This window comes from Tachyglossus aculeatus, unplaced genomic scaffold, assembly GCF_015852505.1.
Source record: "Tachyglossus aculeatus isolate mTacAcu1 unplaced genomic scaffold, mTacAcu1.pri scaffold_12_arrow_ctg1, whole genome shotgun sequence".
NCBI lineage: Eukaryota > Metazoa > Chordata > Mammalia > Monotremata > Tachyglossidae > Tachyglossus > Tachyglossus aculeatus.
Genome location: NW_024044858.1, coordinates 1,167,802 through 1,186,896, shown reverse-complemented (window position 1 = coordinate 1,186,896; position 19,095 = coordinate 1,167,802). Strand labels below are relative to the sequence as shown.

Genomic DNA, 19,095 nt, shown 5'->3' with positions numbered 1-19,095 from the left:
CAAGTCACTTCACTTCTCTGTGCCTCGGTTCCCTCATCTGGAAAATGGGGATTAAGATTGTGAGCCCCCCGGGGGACAACCTGATCACCTTGTAACCTCCCCAGCGCTTAGAACAGTGCTTGGCACATAGTAAGCGCTTAATAAATGCCATTTAAAAACAAAAAACTTGTACTTCCCAAGCGCTTAGTACAGTGCTCTGCACACAGTAAGCGCTCAATAAATACGATTGATTGATTGATTGAATGCCTGTGCAATTTAGTCCTGCCCTCAGTCATCATCATCATCATCATCATCAACATCAATCGTATTTATTGAGCGCTTACTATGTGCACCTCAGTCGATGTTATTTACCGAGTGCTTACTGTAATCTTGTCCTCAGTCGATGTTATTTACCGAGTGCTTACTGTAATCAATCAATCATATTTTTTGAGCGCTTACTGTGTGCACTGTACTAAGCGCTTGGGAAGTCCAAGCTGGCAACATATAGAGACAGTCCCTACCCAACAGTGGGCTCACAGTCTAGAAGGGGGAGACAGAGAACAAAACCAAACATACTAACAAAATAAAATAAATAGAATAGATAGGTACAAGTAAAATAAATAAATAAATAGGATAATAAATATGTACAAACATATATACATATATACACATGCTGTGGGGAAGGGAAGGAGGTAAGATGAGGGGATGGAGAGGGGGACGAGGGTAGTCTTGTAGTCTTGTCCTCAGTCGATGTTATTTACTGAGTGCTTACTGCGTACAGATTCCCATAATAAGTGCTTGGGAGGATAAAATAGAGTTGGTAGATGCCTCCCCTCCCCACAAGGAGTTTGCAGTTCAGCAGTTGAGGGGGACATTAAAATACATTACAGGTAGGGGAAATGGCAGAGTAGAAGGATTATAATATTAACATAATAATAATTGTGGTATTGGTTAAGCGCATACCGTGTGCCAGGCATTGTATCAAGCGCTGCCGGGGTGGGTAAAAGCAAATTGAGTCAGATACAGTCCCTGGCCCACATCAGGGTCACGGTCTCGATCCCCAATTTACAGATGAGGTAACTGAGGCACAGAGCAGTGACTTGCCCAAGGTCACTCAGTAGACAAACGGCAGAGCCGGGATTAGAACCCACAACCTTCTGACCCCCGGGCCTGTGCTGTATCCGCCACACCACGCCGCTTCCCCGTCATAAGTGCTGTGGGGCTCAGGTTGGTGTATCATTCATTCATTCAATCGTATTTATTGAGTGCTTACTGTGTGCAGAGCACTGTACTAAGCGCTTGGGAAGTACAAGTTGGCGACGTATAGAGACGGTCCCTACCCAACGGCGGGCTGACAGTCTTGAAGAGTATCAGAGTACTTCAGGGGCGTAGACCTAAGCACATAGGAGATGCAAAATAATAATAATGATCTATGTTGCCAATTTGTACTTCCCAAGCACTTAGTACAGTGCTCTGCACATAGTAAGCGCTCAATAAATACGATTGATGATGATGATGATCTTTAAGTGCTTACTATGTGCCAGGCACCGCCCTAAGCGCTGGGGTAGATGCGGGGTAATCAGGTTGCCCCCCGTGGGGCTCTCGCTTTTAATCCCCATTTTACAGATGAGGGAACTGAAGCACAGAGGCAGTGAAATGACCTGGCCAAGGTCACACAGCAGACAAGCGGCGGAGCCGGGATTAGAAGCCCGGGCTCCCGTCACTAAGCCGCGCTGCAAAAGGGGGGGCGAATCGGGAAATTAGGGGGTGATTTAGGAAAGGTTTAGGAGGAGCAATGATTTTAGTAAGGCTTTGAAAGTGGGGAGAGTGGTGGTCTGTCTTATATGAAGCGGGAGGGAGTTTCAGGCCAGAGGGAGACCTGGAGGCCATGGGTTGGCGGGGAGATCATCATCATCAATCGTATTTATTGAGCGCTTACTGTGTGCAGAGCACTGTACTAAGCGCTTGGGAAGTACACATTGGCAACGTATGGATGAGATGGAGGTACAGTGACTAGGCCGATGGTAGAGGAGCGAAGTGTGTTGGTTGGAGGAGGAGAAAAACGTCCTCTTCGCCGTTTGTTCATAGCGCACGTGGGTTTTTCCCCCTCGTTCCCTGGGCCGAGTCTCCAGGTGGGGGGCCGCTCCGGCCTGGGTGAAAGCTTCACCCTCCCCGCCTAAGGGGAGGTCCTGGGCTTTGGGGAGCCGACGTGACGCGCTGGTTCTCTCTCACGTGGTCGGACCATGAGGATGGGATCAGAGAGTCCGAGTGGCGCTCTCTGGTCCGACTGTCCGCCGTAAACACCGTTGGCGGGGACCCTGTGCCTACCCGATTTTGAGGCCGAGGGGAAAAATCAAACTGGCCGCTAAAGGACCGGGGAACGCGAATACGGTGCGAATATAGTCTTTGGGGCACCTCACAACCCTCGGTTTCCCATCCCTTAGACAGTCCCCCCCTCACCCTACGTTTCTACCCTCTCTCCTTCTCCTCTGACTTGTCCCCCACTCTTCTCCCTATCTTCCTTTCCTCTTTTCCTCCCCCCACTCTTCATATTAAATAATAGGATTGGGGCACCAACTGTTTAAAGCTTTCATTCTGTTGGACCAAAAGGTTGCAGACCCCCAGTAGGCCGTGACCCTTAGTGACTGAGGAATCCCAACCTGCCTCTCTTCCCCGACCCCCCTTTCCACCCCCGACGCACATCAGCCCCGGGGGACAAGTAGGCCGGCATCTTCCTCGGCCCAGAAAGCTGATCTTGGGCTCCGAAACGGACCGACTGGGCCTGTCCCTCAAACTCCCTCCCACCCTCAGGAGCCGCAGAGAAGAGCTCCAAGCACGGGGCTGAAGACCGGACCCAGAACATCATCATGGCCATGAAGGATCGCATGAAGATCCGGGAGCGGAATAAGCCGGAGATCTTCGAGGTGATCCGGGACGTGTTCACCGTGGGCAAAGTGGCCCACGCCCAGCAGATGAAGACGGTGAAGCAGAGTGTGCTGGATGGTACCTCCAAGTGGTCAGCGAAGATCACCATCACGGGTAAGAGGGAGGGCGGAGCGGGGGGATGAGGGCGTTCTTTAGGGTTTGGGGGACGGGACGAGATGGACGCCGAGTTTCAGTGAAGATTGAGAGCGTCGTGGAACAACCTGATTACCCTGCAGCTCTCCCCTCGCGCTTAAAGTAGTGCTTGGCACGTAGTGAGCGCTTAACAAATACCATTATTATCATTATTCTGCAGAATCTCTCCTCCTCCTGCCGACTTGTACTTCCCAAGCGCTCAGTACAGTGCTCTGCACACAGTAAGCGCTCAATAAATACGATTGATTCGATTTGTTAATCGCTTAACAAATGCCATCATCATCGTCAGTTACCTCATCTGTAAAATGAGGATCGAAAGTGTGAGCCCCACGTGGGAGAACCGGATTATCCTGTATCTCCCCCAGCACTTAAGGACAGTGCCTGGCGCGTAGTAAGCGCTTAACAAGGACCGTTATTATTATTATTATTCTGCAGAATCTCTCCTCTCTAGCCCCCCACCTCCCATTTCGGGAGCCTCTGCAGCCAAAGCTGGTATTTTAACGGGGGGCAGCGTCACTCCGGGACCAGGGCCGGCAACAGCGAGCCCCACAAAGTGCCCGGATAGTTGCGCGGCCTCCGGGCTCCGCTCCCAGGTCCAGCCAGCTGTCCCGCGAAGCGCGGTTCGAATAAATTCGCGGGAGGCAGGTAGACACCCGGCATCTTCCACAGCTAGCTGTGTTTCTACGGTATTCTGACGGTGGCGGGTTGTAATGCCCCCTGGGTTGCGAAGTCAAACTCAAATCCGACAATTACCCTCCCCTCCTTCCCCCCGAAAGCCTTATTGAAGGCCCATCTCCTCCAAGAGGCCTTCCCAGACTAAGCCCCACCTTTCCTCCTCTCCCAATCCCTTCTGCATCGCCCTGACTTGTTTCCTTTGCTCTTCCCCCCTCCCAGCCCCACAGCACTTCTTTACATATCTTGTCGTCTTATTTATTTGTCTTTTCCCCCCCTCCAGACCGTAAACTGGTTGCGGGCAAGGAATGTCACAGTTTATTGTTGTGTTGTACTTTGCCAAGCTCTTCAGCACAGTGCTCTGCACACCGTAAGCGCTCAGTAAATACGATTGAATGAAGAAAGAATGATTAAAACAGGTCAAGCTCTGGGATGTCAGCTACAGGCCACGACCCCCGCCCCCCCTTCTGACTTTCATTCATTCATTCAGTTGTATTGGGACTGTCTCTATATGTTGCCAATTTGTACTTCCCAAGCGCTCAGTACAGTGCTCTGCACATAGTAAGCGCTCAATAAATACGATTGATGATGATGATGATTTTGGGGGCACTTACTGTGCGCAGAGCACTGAACTAAGCGCTTGGAAAGTACGATACAGCAATAAAGAGAGACAGTCCCTGCCCACAATGAGTTCATGGTCTAGATGGGGGGAGACAGACAAGTAAACAGGCGTCAATTAAATAAATAAATCATATATTATATAATAAATCAATTTATAATAATTACTATGTAATCACTATTATTCATAATTAATTTATAACCATATATTATATGATATATTAATTATAATTATATATGATTAATTACATATAATTTAGTATATATAATGCATATATAATAAATTATATTTTATTAATATAACATATATACTAATATACACATATAACATACATATAATATATGCATATGTCAATATATATGTTATGTTAATAAAATATAATTTATTATATATACATCATATATACTAAATTATGTATAATTAATCATATATTATATGATGTATTAATTATAATTATATATGATTAATTATATATACATCATATATACATACATTTATATATATTTATATGCAGTATTAATATACACATATAATATACATATAATATATGCATATATCAATATATATGTTATATTGATCAAATATAATTTATTATATATGCTAAATTATATATAATTAATCGTATATTATATGATGTATTGATTATAATTATATATGATTAATCATATATAATTTAGTATATATAATAAATTGTATTTTATTAATATAACATGTATATTGATATGTGCATATATTATATGTATGTTATATGTGTATATTAATGCTGTATATAAATATATATAAATGTATGTATATATATTAATATATGTATATTATGTATATATATGTATATATGTATATATATGTATATATATACACACACACAAGCACTGTGGGGTGGGGAGAGGGGGGAAGATCAAAGGGAGCAAGTCAGGGTGACGCGGAAGGGAGTGGGAGATGAGGAAAAGTGGGGCTTAGTCTGTGACTTCTTCACATCCTTTCTGTTCTAGTCTCTGCCGCGCCAGAGTGACACTGGGGACCACGCACTGCAATTAATTCTCACCTGTATATTTTTTTTCTCCCCCAGTGCTTAGTACACAGTCCTTTGCACCCCGGTGCCTATGAAATACAATTCCTACAACTTCTGACTCTCTGCTTGCAGTGGTGTGCGCTCAGGGGCTGCAGGCCAAAGATAAAACCGGCTCCAGCGACCCGTACGTCACCGTCCAGGTCGGAAAGACCAAGAAGAGGACAAAGACCATTTTCGGAAACCTGAACCCAGTTTGGGAAGAGAAGTTTCATTTGTAAGTCTCCCGGGAATCATTTGGCAGGGAGGGTTTTTTTTTGTTTGTATTTGTTAAGCGCTCACTATATTCCAGGCGCTGTTCTAAGCACTGGGGTAGGTACAGGGTAATCAGGTTGTCTCACGGGGGGCTCACAGTCTTCACCCCCATTTTACAGGCGAGGGAACTGAGGCACAGAGAAGTGAAGTGACTTGGCCAAGATCACACAGCAGACAAGTGGCAGATCTGGGGTTAGAACCCAGGTCCTTCTGACTCCCAGGAAGTTGGGAAGCAGGGAAAGGCAACGGGAAAGGAAGATAGGGGAAAAGGATCATCAGGAAAAATCCAAGCCAGTAAGCAATATTTTCCCAAGCACCTCAATTCTTATAATAATAGTAATAGCATTTATTAAAGCGCTTACTATGTGCAAAGCACTGTTCTAAGCGCTGGGGAGGTTACAAGGTGATCAGGTTGTCCCACGGGGGGCTCACAGTCTCAATCCCCATTTTCCAGATGAGGTAACTGAGGCCCAGAGAAGTGAAGTGACTCGCCCAAAGTCACACAGCTGACAGTTGGCGGAGCCAGGATTGGAACCCATGACCTCCGACTCCAAAGCCCGGGCTCTTTCCACTGAGCCACGCTGCTTCTCCTTCTTGTCCTTCTTTCACTCGTCACTGCCCACCTGGGTAATTTATGAAAATCAGTGAATATGCAGTGACGTTTGTCGAACGCCTAATAGTAGCGATAGCATTAAAATGCTCATCATGTGCAGAGCGCTGTACTGAGAGTGAAAATTAGACACGGCCCCTGTCCTCTGAGGGGCTCACTTTGTGGAAGCAAAGTACAAGCTGGGAAAATAATACAAGGTAGAAAATGAGATATGAACCCTGGTCTCCAGAGAGCTCACAGTCTTAAGAATAGGTCCAGGGGGTGGGGAGGTTCGGGGATGGGCAGGTGAGGAAAGTTATAAATAATAAAAACAGAAGACCGACATAAAAAAAGAAAATCCCCCTTAGGTGTTGCTTCTGGTGGGAAATGCCAGTCGGTTCTAAAAGGCTTTAGATTCATAGATTCGTGGGTTATTAATGGGAAAGGGTAGAGACGTGAGAAATCTCAAAAAGGTTTAAAAGATTCACGGACAACTTGTCCTTCCCAAGCGCTTAGTACAGTGCTCTGCACACAGTAAGCGCTCAGTAAATGCGATTGATGATGATTGATTGATTAGTGGGAAAAGTTAGATGTATGCAAGAGAATAAAGCTAGGGGTATTAAGGCCGAATGGCTCACGGTTCTAGACTGTGAGCTCGTGGTGGGCAGGGATCGTGTCTACCGGCTCTCTTGTACCGTACTCACCCAGGCGCTTAGTACAGTGCTCTGCATCTAGGAAGCGCTCAATAAGCACCATTGATGGTTAGGGGAAAACCTCCTAAAGCACCCTTTAGGGACCCTCCTCCCCCTCTCCATCCCCCCCGCCTTACCTCCTTCCCTTCCCCACAGCACCTGTATATATGTATATATGTTTGTACGGATTTATTATTGTTTTTAGACTGTGAGCCCAATGTTGGGTAGGGACTGTCTCTATGTGTTGCCAATTTGTACTTCCCAAGCGCTTAGTACAGTGCTCTGCACATAGTAAGCGCTCAATAAATACGATTGATGATGATTTATTACTCTATTTTACTTGCACGTATCTATTCTATTTATTTTATTTTGTTAATATGCTTGGTTTTGTTCTCTGTCTCCCCCTTCTAGACTGTGAGCCCACTGTTGGGTAGGGGCTGTCTCTATACGTTGCCAACTTGAACTTCCCAAGCGCTTAGTACAGTGCTCTGCACACAGTAAGCGCTCAATAAATACGATTGATTGATTGATTGACCCTGGTGGAGGCAGAATTCTGGTTTGGAGGGACCCAGGGTGCCAGGGATTGAGTTGGAAGCGTAGGAATGGCTCGTTTAGAGTGTGTTTGTTCAATCAATGGAACTTACTGAGCGCTCACCGTGTGCAGAGCCCTGAAGTAAGCGCTTGGGAGAATACAATATAACAGACTTGGTAGACGCATCTCCTGTCCACAGAGAGCTTATCGTCTAGAAGGGGAGACAGACAATAAAATAAACTACGGGTACATAATAATAATAATAATGATGGCATTTATTAAGTGCTTACTATGTGCAAAGCACTGTTCTAAGCGCTGGCGAGGTTACAGACTGATCGTTTGTCCCACGGGGGGGGGGGCTCACCGTCTTCACCCCCATTTTCCAGATGAGGGAACTGAGGCCCAGAGAAGTGAAGCGCCTTGCCCAAAGTCACACAGCCGCCGACTGGCGGCGCCGGATTTGAACCCATGACCTCTGCCTCCAGAGTCCGTGCTGTTTTCCACTGAGCCACGCTGCTTCTCTGTGGGGCTTTGGGCTTCATCAGTGCATGGCCTAATAATAATAATAATAATGATGACGTTTATTAAGCGTTTACTATGTGCAAGGCGTCCATCATTGCCTTGCCTTATCCTTTCCTGTCCCGCTGGTGCCTCGGAAGCCTGTGGTGAGAAAGTTGGCCATCTTAGCTCCCCTTTTCCTGAGCATCCCATTCCAGCCCTGTTGTTTTCCGAGTTCCCTCCCAGGGGAGGAAGGAAAAGCGGGCCCCGGGAATGATGGGCTCCGTTGTATAGTGCGGGTTGAATAGGTGGGAGTTTTCCCGTCTTCCGCCCTTCCTCTTTCTCCCTCTTAGCGAAGCAGCGTGGCTCGGTGGAAAGGGCCCGGGCTTTGGAGCCAGAGGTCAGGGGTTCGAGTCCCGGCTCCGCCAGTTGTCAGCTGTGTGACTTTGGGCAAGTCACGTCACTTCTCTGTGCCTCAGTCACCTCATCCGTAAAGCGGGGATTAAGACCGTGAGCCCCCCGTGGGACAACCTGATCGCCTTGTAACCTCCCCAGCGCTTAGAACAGTGCTTTGCACCTAGTCAGCTCTTTATAAATGCCATCATCATTATTATTAGGTCATGGGTTCAAATCCCGGCTCCGCCAACTGTCAGCCGTGTGACTTTGGGCGAGTCACTCAACATCTCTGTGCCTCAGTTACCTCACCTGTAAAATGGGGATTAAGACTGTGAGCCCCCCGGGGGACAACCTTGATCACCTTGTGACCTCCCCGGCACTTAGAGCAGTGCTTTGCACATAGTAAGAGCTTAATAAATGTCATTGTTATTATTATTATTATTATTATTTTCTCTTCCCTCTGGGTCGAGCTGCAGGAGATGGGCCGGGACTGCAAACTCCTCCCCCTCTTGGTCCGGCTCTCCTTCCCGGGAACGAGGTAGCAATCTGTCCCCCTGTCCATTTCCCGCCCATTCCCAGCGAGTGCCATAACTCCTCCGACCGGATCAAGGTGCGGGTCTGGGACGAGGACGACGACATCAAGTCGCGGGTGAAGCAGAGGCTGAAGCGTGAGTCGGACGACTTCCTGGGGCAGACCATCATCGAGGTGCGGACGCTGAGCGGGGAGATGGACGTCTGGTACAATCTTGGTGAGGCTGCTTCCCCCGGCCCCTCTCTGCCGAGCCGCCCCGGAGGGCGAAGACTGGGAAGCGCCCGGGGGTTGACTCGTGCGGGGGCTTCGGCACAGGGCCTCCCTTCAGGATTTGGGCCCCCGCGGCATCATACCCACCTCTTTCCATATTGGGGGATGGAGAGTTAGGCCGTTGGACCCCCCGTTAATGACCCAGCGTAGGCAATCTGCATCAGCGGGGCAGAATGGAGGCAAGATGGTCTGGGTTTTGACTCCGATGCTAACGGAGGTTTGAAGCAGCTGGAGTTCGGGGTGTGTTTCGGTTGCCCTACTCGACTGACTTTTGGGGGGGGCCCCTTCCCACAGCAGCTTGACACTTGGTTGGTCAGTTGGTTAATAATAGTCATTCATTCAGTCGTATTTATTGAGCGCTTACTGTGTGCAGAGCACTGGACTAAGCGCTTGGGAAGGACAGGTTGGCAACGTATAGAGACGGTCCCTACCCAACAGCGGGCTCACAGTCTAGAAGGGGGAGACAGAGAACAAAACAAAACATATTAACCAAATAAGATAAATAGAATAACTATGTACAAATAAAATAGAGTAATAAATAAGTACAAACATGTATACACATATATATATATATAATACCCTTCCTAGGAACAAGTATCTCTGTAAGACGCTTCTCTCCCCCCAGAGAAGCGAACAGATAAATCGGCTGTCTCGGGAGCCATCCGACTGCAGATCAGCGTGGAGATCAAGGGGGAGGAGAAGGTGGCACCATACCACGTCCAGTATACCTGCCTTCATGAGGTCAGTCTGTCGCTCTGCGCGCTCCCCTCCTTCTTTTTCTAAGAGCAGCCAGCCCTGATGAGCAGCCTGGGCCTGAAAGGTATGCCCCAATGCCTCTTTGCCATCCTAATAGCGTCCCCAATGCCTCGGGCCCTGGGGTAAGGAGGTTGGGAGTTCTCAGTTCTCTGGCTTTAACCGTCTGAAGCTCTGGGAGAGCCAGGAGGACCGTGTGCCCAAGACGGTGAGAAGCCAGCCTCGGGAGAGCGGAGAAATCGGGTCGGCACGGACCGCCGACGGCTGAGGAGACAACTCGGTGGGGATCAGCTCTGCGCCGTCTTAAGGTCCTTTCTCACCTCCCTCAGAACCTCTTCCACCACCTCACGGACATCCAGGGCAACGGTGGGGTCAGGATTCCCGAGACCAAAGGAGATGACGCGTGGAAAGTGTATTTTGATGAAACGGCCCAGGAGATCGTCGATGAGTTCGCCATGCGCTACGGCGTCGAGTCCATCTACCAGGCCATGACGTGAGTCCCCTTCCCTGCTCGCGCGGACCCCAGGCCACAGAAATGCGCTTTCCCTCGGAGGAGGTCATTCATCCGTTCATTCAATCGTATTTATGGAGCGCTTGCTGTGTGCAGAGCACTGGACTAAGCGCTTGGGAAGTACAAGTTGGAACATACAGAGACGGTCCCTACCCAACAACGGGCTCACAGTCTAGAAGGGGGAGACAGACAACGGAACAAAACGTGTGGACAGGTGTCAAGTCGTCAGAATAAATAGAAGTAAAGCTAGATGCACATCATTGACAAAATAAGTAGAACAGTAAATATGTACCAGTAAAATAGAGTAATAAATCTGTACAGACATATATACAGGTTCTGTGGGGAGGGGAAGGAGGTAGGGCGGGGGGGATGGGGAGGAGGAGAGGAAAAAGGGGGCTTAGTCTGGGAAGGCCTCCTGGAGGAGGTGAGCTCTCAGTAGGGCTTTGAAGGGAGGAAGAGAGCCAGCTCGGCGGATGTGCGGAGGGAGGGCATTCCAGGCCAGGGGGAGGACGTGGGCCGGGAGTCGACGGCGGTGGGGCTGTGGAGAGGGAGCACGTCGGGGTGACGCAGAAGAGAACGGGAGAAGAGGAAAGGAAGACTTAATCAGGGAAGGCCTCTTGGAGATGTGCCTTCCGTAAGGCTTTGAAGGGAGTCCGGGGGGGTGATTGTCGGCTATAAGGAAGGAGGGCGCGTAGAGTCCCGGGATCGTGGGTGTTGCTGTGTCTCCCGAGATCCGTGGGTGACCGAGCCCCCTGTGTTCGTCTAGGCATTTTGCCTGTCTCTCCTCCAAGTACATGTGTCCCGGGGTGCCGGCCGTGATGAGCACGCTGCTGGCCAACATCAACGCCTATTATGCCCACACGACTGCCTCCACCAACGTCTCCGCCTCCGACCGCTTTGCCGCCTCCAACTTTGGTGTGAGTCCGTTGCGTCGCCCGCTCCCCGTTACCCGCCCTCTCCCTCCCGGGTGCCAACAGCCGAGTAGGTGCAGGCTGATGACGGCCGGTCGCTGCCACTCTTTCCGCCCCTGACGGGAGATGAAGCGGGGAGGCGGTCCCTGGGGAGAACTGTCCTGTGGGAATCTGTGGACCTAGGCCGTCAGGCTGACCATTCCTCCCGGCCCCTCCGCTCTGCTGGAGCTAGGAGTCGTCGTTAGGTACCTGCCGGGGTCCTTTGGGTCCGAACGGTGAACTTGCCTTAACGTGACTCCGTTTCCATAGTCGGAGGAAGGAGGCAGCGTGCCCCAGTTTGGGGAGAAGGGCGGGTTCCATTCTAAGTGAAGGTTTCGGGGAGGGGGCGGTCCCGTGCGTTGGCCCTGCCATTTTCCCGTTTGGGCCCAACAGAAGGAGAGGTTTGTGAAACTCCTGGACCAGCTGCACAACTCCTTGCGCATTGACCTCTCCATGTACCGGGTGAGTAACATTACCAGCGGACGAACGAGCTGGGAGCAGGGGGCCCGTCCCGAGGCCGAGGACAGAAGCCCGAGCAGGGCGGGGATAGAACTGGGGCCGGGGCCGGGGCTCTGAAAGTTATCCCCGTGGGAGGCGATGTGGACTTGGAGAGCGCCAGGAGGAGAGGAGCATCCTCTCGGGATGGAACCAAGAATGACGTATCTGCGGTTGACTCTGGGCCTGGGATCCACAGGGCATCTCCATGACCCCAGGCATGGGGCTGCAGCTGCTTCTGCTTCAGGTTTCCTTGGGACCCACCCAGGCTGGGGAGAGAAGGAAAGAGTAAGGCGCGTCGGGATGGGAATGACTTGTTGCCAACTTGTACTTCGCAAGCGCTTAGTACAGTGCTCTGCACACAGTAAGCGCTCAATAAATACGATTGATTGATTGATTGACTTCGGCCAGGCTGGCCCAGGGCCCATCGTCGCCCATCTCCCAGCAGGGCTGGCGAGGAAACGCCTGGGTCAGGGTCAGCGCCAGTGTTCAGTGTGTTTGGAAGTTGGGTCTAAAGGCCTCTGCCTTAGCAATTGGTTCATTCATTCAGTCGTATTTATTGAGCGCCTACTGTGTGCAGAGCACTGTGCTAAGTGCTTGGGAAGTACAAGTTGGCAGCATATAGGGACGGTCCCTACCCACCAGTGGGCTCACAGTCTAGAAGGGGGAGACAGAGAACCAAACAAAACATATTAACAAGATAAATGAATAGAATAAATATGTACAAATAAAATAAATAGAGTCATAAATACGTACAAACATATATACATATATGCAGCAATGCCACTGGGGGGAAATGTCACACCCCCTTCCACCCAGGTCCCCTGGGGTGACTAGCCAGAGCGTGGAGAGCTGTTAATTATAATTATTAATTATAATTAATTAATTATAAGGATAATTAATCCTTATTAATAAAGATAATGGTATTTGTTAAGCGCTTACTATGTGCCAGGCACTGTTCTAAGTGCTGGGGTGGATACAAGCAAATCGGGTTGTCCCACAGGGAGCTCACAGCCTTAATCCCCATTTTACGGACGAGGTATCCGCGGCACGGAGCCGGGATTAGAACCCACAACCTCCCGACTCCCAAGCCCGGGCTCTCTCCTCTAAGCCACCCCCCGGACAAGTAGCGGAGTCGGAATTAGAACCGGTGACCTTCTAACCCCCAGGCCCAAGCTTTATCCACCACGCCGTGCTGCTTCTCCGGCGAGATGGGGCCTAGGGGGAGGGAGGGTTTATTGAGCATCTGCTGCGTGCGGAGGGCACTGTACCAAGCGCTTACTCGGGGAGGCCAGCAGCTGAGGGTGCCCCCTGCTCGGGTGAGGGTCTGCCAAGCTGGGGGCATTGAAAAGCTGAAATGTTTAGTAAAAGTACGTTCTCTAAACGGGACGTAGCGCTGCCCAGCTTTCCCGGTGCTGTCCCGTCCCCAACCCCTCTACTCCCGCCTTTCCCGGACTAGGGAATTACCTGGGTCTCGGCCGCCTCATCCCCGGAGCCGGGAGGCCGCGGCCAAGAAGGGGGAATCCCCAAATGGCAGCGCGGGGCCGTGACCCATCCGAGGGATCAGTGGCAGGACAGCCCTCGCTAAATCAATCAATCAATCAGTCGTATTTATCGAGCGCTTACTGTGTGCAGAGCACTGGACTAAGCGCTTGGGAAGTACACGCTGGCAACATATAGAGACAGTCCCTACCCAATAGTGGGCTCACAGTCTAGAAGGGGGAGACAGAGAACCAAACCAAACATACTAACAAAATAAAATAAATAGAATGGATAGGTACAAGTAAAATAAATAAATAAATAGAGTAATAAGTATGTACAAACATATATACATATATACAGGTGATATACATATATACAGGTGTCTCGTCCCCAGCCCCTCTACTCCCGCCTTTTCCCGGACTGGGGAATTACCTGGGTCTCCTCGGCCGCCTCATCCCCGGAGCCGGGAGGCCGCGGCCAAGAAGGGGGAATCCCCAAATGGCAGCACGGGGCCGTGACCCATCCGAGGGATCAGTGGCAGGACAGCCCTCGCTAAATAATAATAATAATACTAATGGCATTTGTTAAGCGCTTACTATGTGCAAAGCACTGTTCTAAGCGCTGGGGAGGGTACAAGGTGATCAGGTGGTCCCACGGGGGGCTCCCAGTCTTAACCCCCATTTTACAGATGAAGGAACCAAGGCACAGAGAAGCTAAGCGGCTTGCCCAAGGTCACACAGCAGGCAGTTGGCGGGGGCAGGATTTGAACCCGTGACCTCTGACTCCAAAGCCCGGGCTCTTTCCACTGAGCCACGCTGCAGTGCCGTTCATTCATTCGACCGTATTCATTGGGCACTTACCGTGTGCGGATCACTGTACTAAGCGCTCGGAGAGTACCGTTCGTCCAAAACAATCAACCGTTGAGAGGGAGAAATCATCATCATCATCATCAATCGTATTTATTGAGCGCTTACTATGTGCAGAGCACTGTACTAAGCGCTTGGGAAGTACATATTGGCAACATATAGAGACAGTCCCTACCCAACAGTGGGCTCACAGTCTAAAAGTCTAAATCACCTGACCATTTTCAAGTCCTCCAACTCGCTATCGACCAGCGGCATTTCCTGAGTGCCGAGTACTGAGAAGCAGCGTGGCTCAGTGGAAAGAGCATGGGCCTTGGAGCCAGAGGCTGTGGGTTCGAATCCCGCCTCCGCCACATGTCTGCTGTGTGACATTGGGCAAGTCACTTAACTTCTCTGAGCCTCAGTTCCCTCGTCTGTAAAATGGGGAAATCTGACTCCACCCTAATTCTCCTCTAACTCTAGGTGTCCGTCAACAGGCCTTCCCAGACTGAGCCCCCTCCTTCCTATCCATCCCCCCCACCTTACGTCCTTCCCTTCCCCACAGCACCTGTATATGTGTATATATGTTTGTACCTATTTATTACTCTATTTATTTATTTTACTTGTACCTATCTATTCTATTTATTTTATTTTGTTAGTATGTTTGGTTTTGTTCTCTGTCTCCCCCTTCTAGACCGTGAGCCCACTGTTGGGTAGGGACCGTCTCTATATGTTGCCAACTTGGACTTCCCAAGCACTTAGTACAGTGCTCTGCACACAGTAAGCGCTCAATAAATACGATTGATTCTCCCGGAAGCACTTGGTTTGCCTGGTGTCCGGGTGTGAGGGGTCTCCTGATGCTCATCTTATCTTAGAGAAGCAGCGTGGCTCAGTGGAAAGAGCCCGGGCTTTGGAGTCAGAGGTCATGGGTTCAAATCCCAGCTCCGCCACTTGTCAGCTGTGTGATTTTGGGCAAGGCACTTCACTTCCCTGTGCCTCAGTTCCCTCACCTGGAAAATGGGGATGAAGACTGTGAGCCCCCCGTAGGACCACCTGATCACCTTGTATCCTCCCCAGCGCTTAGAACAGTCCCCTTTTAGACTGTGAGTCCCCTTTTAGACTGTGAGCCCACTGTTGGGTAGGGACTGTCTCTATGTGATGCCAATTTGTACTTCCCAAGCGCTTAGTATGGTGCTCTGCACATAGTAAGCGCTCAATAAATACGATTGATTGATTGATTGATTGCTTGGCACATAGTAAGCACTTAATAAATGCCATTATTATTATTATCGGGCAGGGTGGTCCTTACTCTGTTTTGTTAGCTCTCACCCCTTTACTGTGAGTATCCTGTAGGGTTCTGCTCTGGATCCCCTTGGGGAGCTCATCCACCTCCATGGTTTCAACAACCTCCAGCGCTTAGCACAGTGCTTTGCACATAGTAAGCGCTTAATAAATGCCATTAAACCCCCCCCCCAAAAAAAACACCTGTATACAGATGACTCCCAAACCTATCTTGCCAGCCCCACCCTGTCTCCGTCATCCTGCATTTCCTCCTGCCTTCGGGACTGCTCCCCTTGAATGTCCCACTGACACCTTAAGTTCAATAGGTATTCGTTCATTCATTCAATCGTATTTATTGAGCGCTTACTGTGTGCAGAGCACTGGACTAAGCGCTCGGGAAGTACAAATCGGCAACATATAGAGACGGTCCCCACCCAACAGCGGGCTCACAGTCTAGAAGGGGGAGACAGACAACAAAACAAGGAGACAGGTGTCAATATCATCAGAATAAATACAATTAGAGCTGTATGCATAAAATATTCATTCATAAAAATAAAAATTTATTCATAAAAATTTATTCATAAAATAGAGTAATAAATATGTATTTATAAAATTCATAAAATTTATTCATAAAAATTTATTCATAAGAGTAATAAATTTGTATTTATTTTCTTTCCTGTATCAGTCCTCCCCCACCGCTCTTCCTCATTCATTCAGTCGTATTTATTGAGCACTTACTGCGTGCAGAGCACTGTACTAAGCGCTTGGGAAGTACAAGTTGGCAGCATATAGAGACGGTCCCCACCCAACGGCGGGCTCACAGTCTCATCCCAGTCGACCCCCTCGTCCTCCCTGTCTCCAAACCGTGCAACCGTGGCGTTATCCCTAGAAGCAGCGTGGCTTTGTGGAAAGATCACGGGCTTGGGAGTCAGAGGTCTTGGGTTCGAATCCCAGCTCCGCCACTTGTCACGTATTTGCCTACGTTCCCCCCGGCACATAGCGCTTAACAGATGCTATTATTATTATTATGAATAATGTGATCTTTTCAATTAGACGTACGGGCCCTCCGTGTTTGACTGTGAGGGGCAACTGGATATTTTTTGATTGAACTGAGGCCGTGGGGGTATCTATTCTAACTCTTCTGTTACGCTGGTCCAGGTTTTTGTGTTTTCCCAAGTACGTGGAACTGAGCAATTACTCTGGGGGCCGCCGGGTCCCGGAGCCAAGTGGGGACGGGGGCCCGGCTGGTTCTTCAGACTGGATTTCGCTTCCCTTTTCACAGAACAACTTCCCGGCCAGCAGCCCGGAGAGGCTGCTGGATCTGAAGTCCACCGTAGATCTGCTGACCAGCATCACTTTTTTCAGGATGAAGGTGAGTTTGGGAATTCATTCATTCAATCGTATTTATTGAGCGCTTACGGTGTGCAGAGCACTGTACTAAGCGCTTGGGAAGTACAAGTCGGCAACATACAGAGACGGTCCCTACCCAACAACGGGCTCACAGTCTAGAAGGGGGAGACAGGCAACAAAACATGTGGACAGGTGTCAAGTCGCCAGAATAAACAGAAATAAAGCTAGATTCATTCATTCATTCATTCAATCGTATTTATTGAGCACTTACTGTGTGCAGAGCACTGTACTAAGTGCTTGGGAAGTACAAGTTGGCAACATATAGAGACGGTCCCTACCCAACAACGGGCTCTCAGTCTAGAAGGGGGAGACAGACAACAAAACACGTGGACAGGTGTCAAGTCGTCAGAATAAACAGAAATAAAGCTAGATTCATTGATTCATTCATTCAATCGTATTTATTGAGCGCTTACCGTGTGCAGAGCACTGTACTAAGCGCTTGGGAAGTACAAGTCGGCAACATATAGAGACGGTCCCTACCCAACAACGGGCTCACAGTCTAGGAGGGGGAGACAGGCAACAAAACATGTGGACAGGTGTCAAGTCGTCAGAATAAACAGAAATAAAGCTAGATTCATTCATTCATTCATTCAGTTGTATTTATTGAGCGCTTACTGTGTGCAGAGCACTGTACTAAGCGCTTGGGAAGTACAAGTCGGCAACATATAGCGACGGTCCCTACCCAACAACGGGCTCACAGTCTAGAAGGGGGAGACAGACAACAAAACATGTGGACAGGTGTCAAGTCGTCGGAATAAACAGAAATAAAGCTAGATTCATTCATTCATTCAGTTGTATTTATTGAGCGCTTACTGTGTGCAGAGCACTGTACTAAGCGCTTGGGAAGTACAAGTTGGCAACATATAGAGACGGTCCCTACCCAACAGTGGGCTCACAAGCTAGAAGGGGGAGATAGAGAACCAAACATATTAACAAAATAAGATAAATAGAATAAATATGTACAAATAAAATAAATAAATAGAGTAATAAATACATACAAACATATATACAGGTGCTATGGGGAAGGAAAGGAGGTAGGGCAGGGAGGATGGGGAGGAGGAGAGGGAAAAGGGGGCTCAGCCTGGGAAGGCCTCCTGGAGGAGGTGAGCTTCCAGTAGGGCTTTGAAGGGAGGAAGAGAGCTAGCTTGGCGGGAATACCTTAGCGATCCGTCGAAATCCCTGTGTCGGGGGACCGTTCCCGCCGTCGCTCCGTCCCGGGCTGCCCGAACCAAGCCTCGCAGCTTCTTGTCCAAACGGCTCAGGGCTCTGGTTTGGGACGCGGCACGTGACCGGCCCACGGAGCCCCCAGCCTGGGCCGGAGAGGGGAAGGACTTGGCCCGGGCAGGCCGGCTCACCCGGCCGCTGAGCTCAGGACAGCGGCTGCGGGGGAGGATCCGGCCAGGCCTGGGCCCGACTGACCCCCAGGGTGGGCACCCGAGAGCGATAAAACCTCACTGTGCTCTGTGATTGGAGCCTTGAGCCTACTCCATCCTTCATCCCCAGCAATAAACCCTGAGTCAATGCCAACCTGGCACCGGGTACGCCGTTCCTCCGCCTCTCTGGCCCCGGGCACCCCGCTGGCTCTTCCTCGGGCCCCGTCGGAAGCAAGAAATGGGGCCGACCCTGCCGTGGGCCTGAGGCTGGCATCTGCCCAAAGGGGAGGACAGTCCAGCAGGCAAGAGGGGCCTTGGCCCGTCTTCAGCTGGAGATATCTGCAAAAGACCCCTTGGAGTCAAAGACAAGACGGGGAGACTCTTAAGGCCCCGGGCGGGACGGGGGCGGCGGGGTAGGAGAGCCCGCAGGTGGTCTGCGGCTCCGCCCAGGAGCTCTATATTCAATCAACGGTATTTATCGATCACTTACTACGTGCTGTTCGAAGCGCTTGGGAGAGTACAGCACAAGGGAATTAGCAGAAACCTCCCCTACCCGGATTAAGTTGGCAGTCTAGGGAGGGAGGGAGACATTAATAGGAGATGAATATGAAAGGCCTTTCTGAGCAACCGGGGGCCAGGGCGGGCGCGGGCGTCTCGGAGCCTTTCGTTCACGGTCCCTGTCCCCCTGGCCAGGTTCAAGAGCTGCAGAGCCCGCCCCGTGCCAGCCAGGTCGTGAGGGACTGCGTGAAGGCCTGCCTGAATTCCACCTACGAGTACATCTTCAATAATTGCCACGAGCTGTACGGCCGCGAGTATCAGG

At 50.1% G+C, this 19,095-nt stretch overlaps 1 protein-coding gene across 2 annotated transcripts in view; it reads left to right on the top strand.

Moving 5' to 3' along the window:
- UNC13B (unc-13 homolog B) overlaps positions 1 to 19,095 on the top strand; it is a 210,215-nt gene that overhangs the window by 165,808 nt on the left and 25,312 nt on the right. For both annotated transcript variants that reach the window (XM_038742473.1, XM_038742472.1), the window contains 9 exons: positions 2,791 to 3,018; positions 5,490 to 5,631; positions 8,956 to 9,125; positions 9,804 to 9,919; positions 10,261 to 10,424; positions 11,209 to 11,359; positions 11,786 to 11,854; positions 16,775 to 16,864; positions 18,969 to 19,094. In XM_038742473.1, coding sequence (XP_038598401.1) covers positions 2,791 to 3,018; positions 5,490 to 5,631; positions 8,956 to 9,125; positions 9,804 to 9,919; positions 10,261 to 10,424; positions 11,209 to 11,359; positions 11,786 to 11,854; positions 16,775 to 16,864; positions 18,969 to 19,094 — 1,256 coding nt within the window. The remainder of the gene's footprint in view (positions 1 to 2,790; positions 3,019 to 5,489; positions 5,632 to 8,955; positions 9,126 to 9,803; positions 9,920 to 10,260; positions 10,425 to 11,208; positions 11,360 to 11,785; positions 11,855 to 16,774; positions 16,865 to 18,968; position 19,095) is intronic.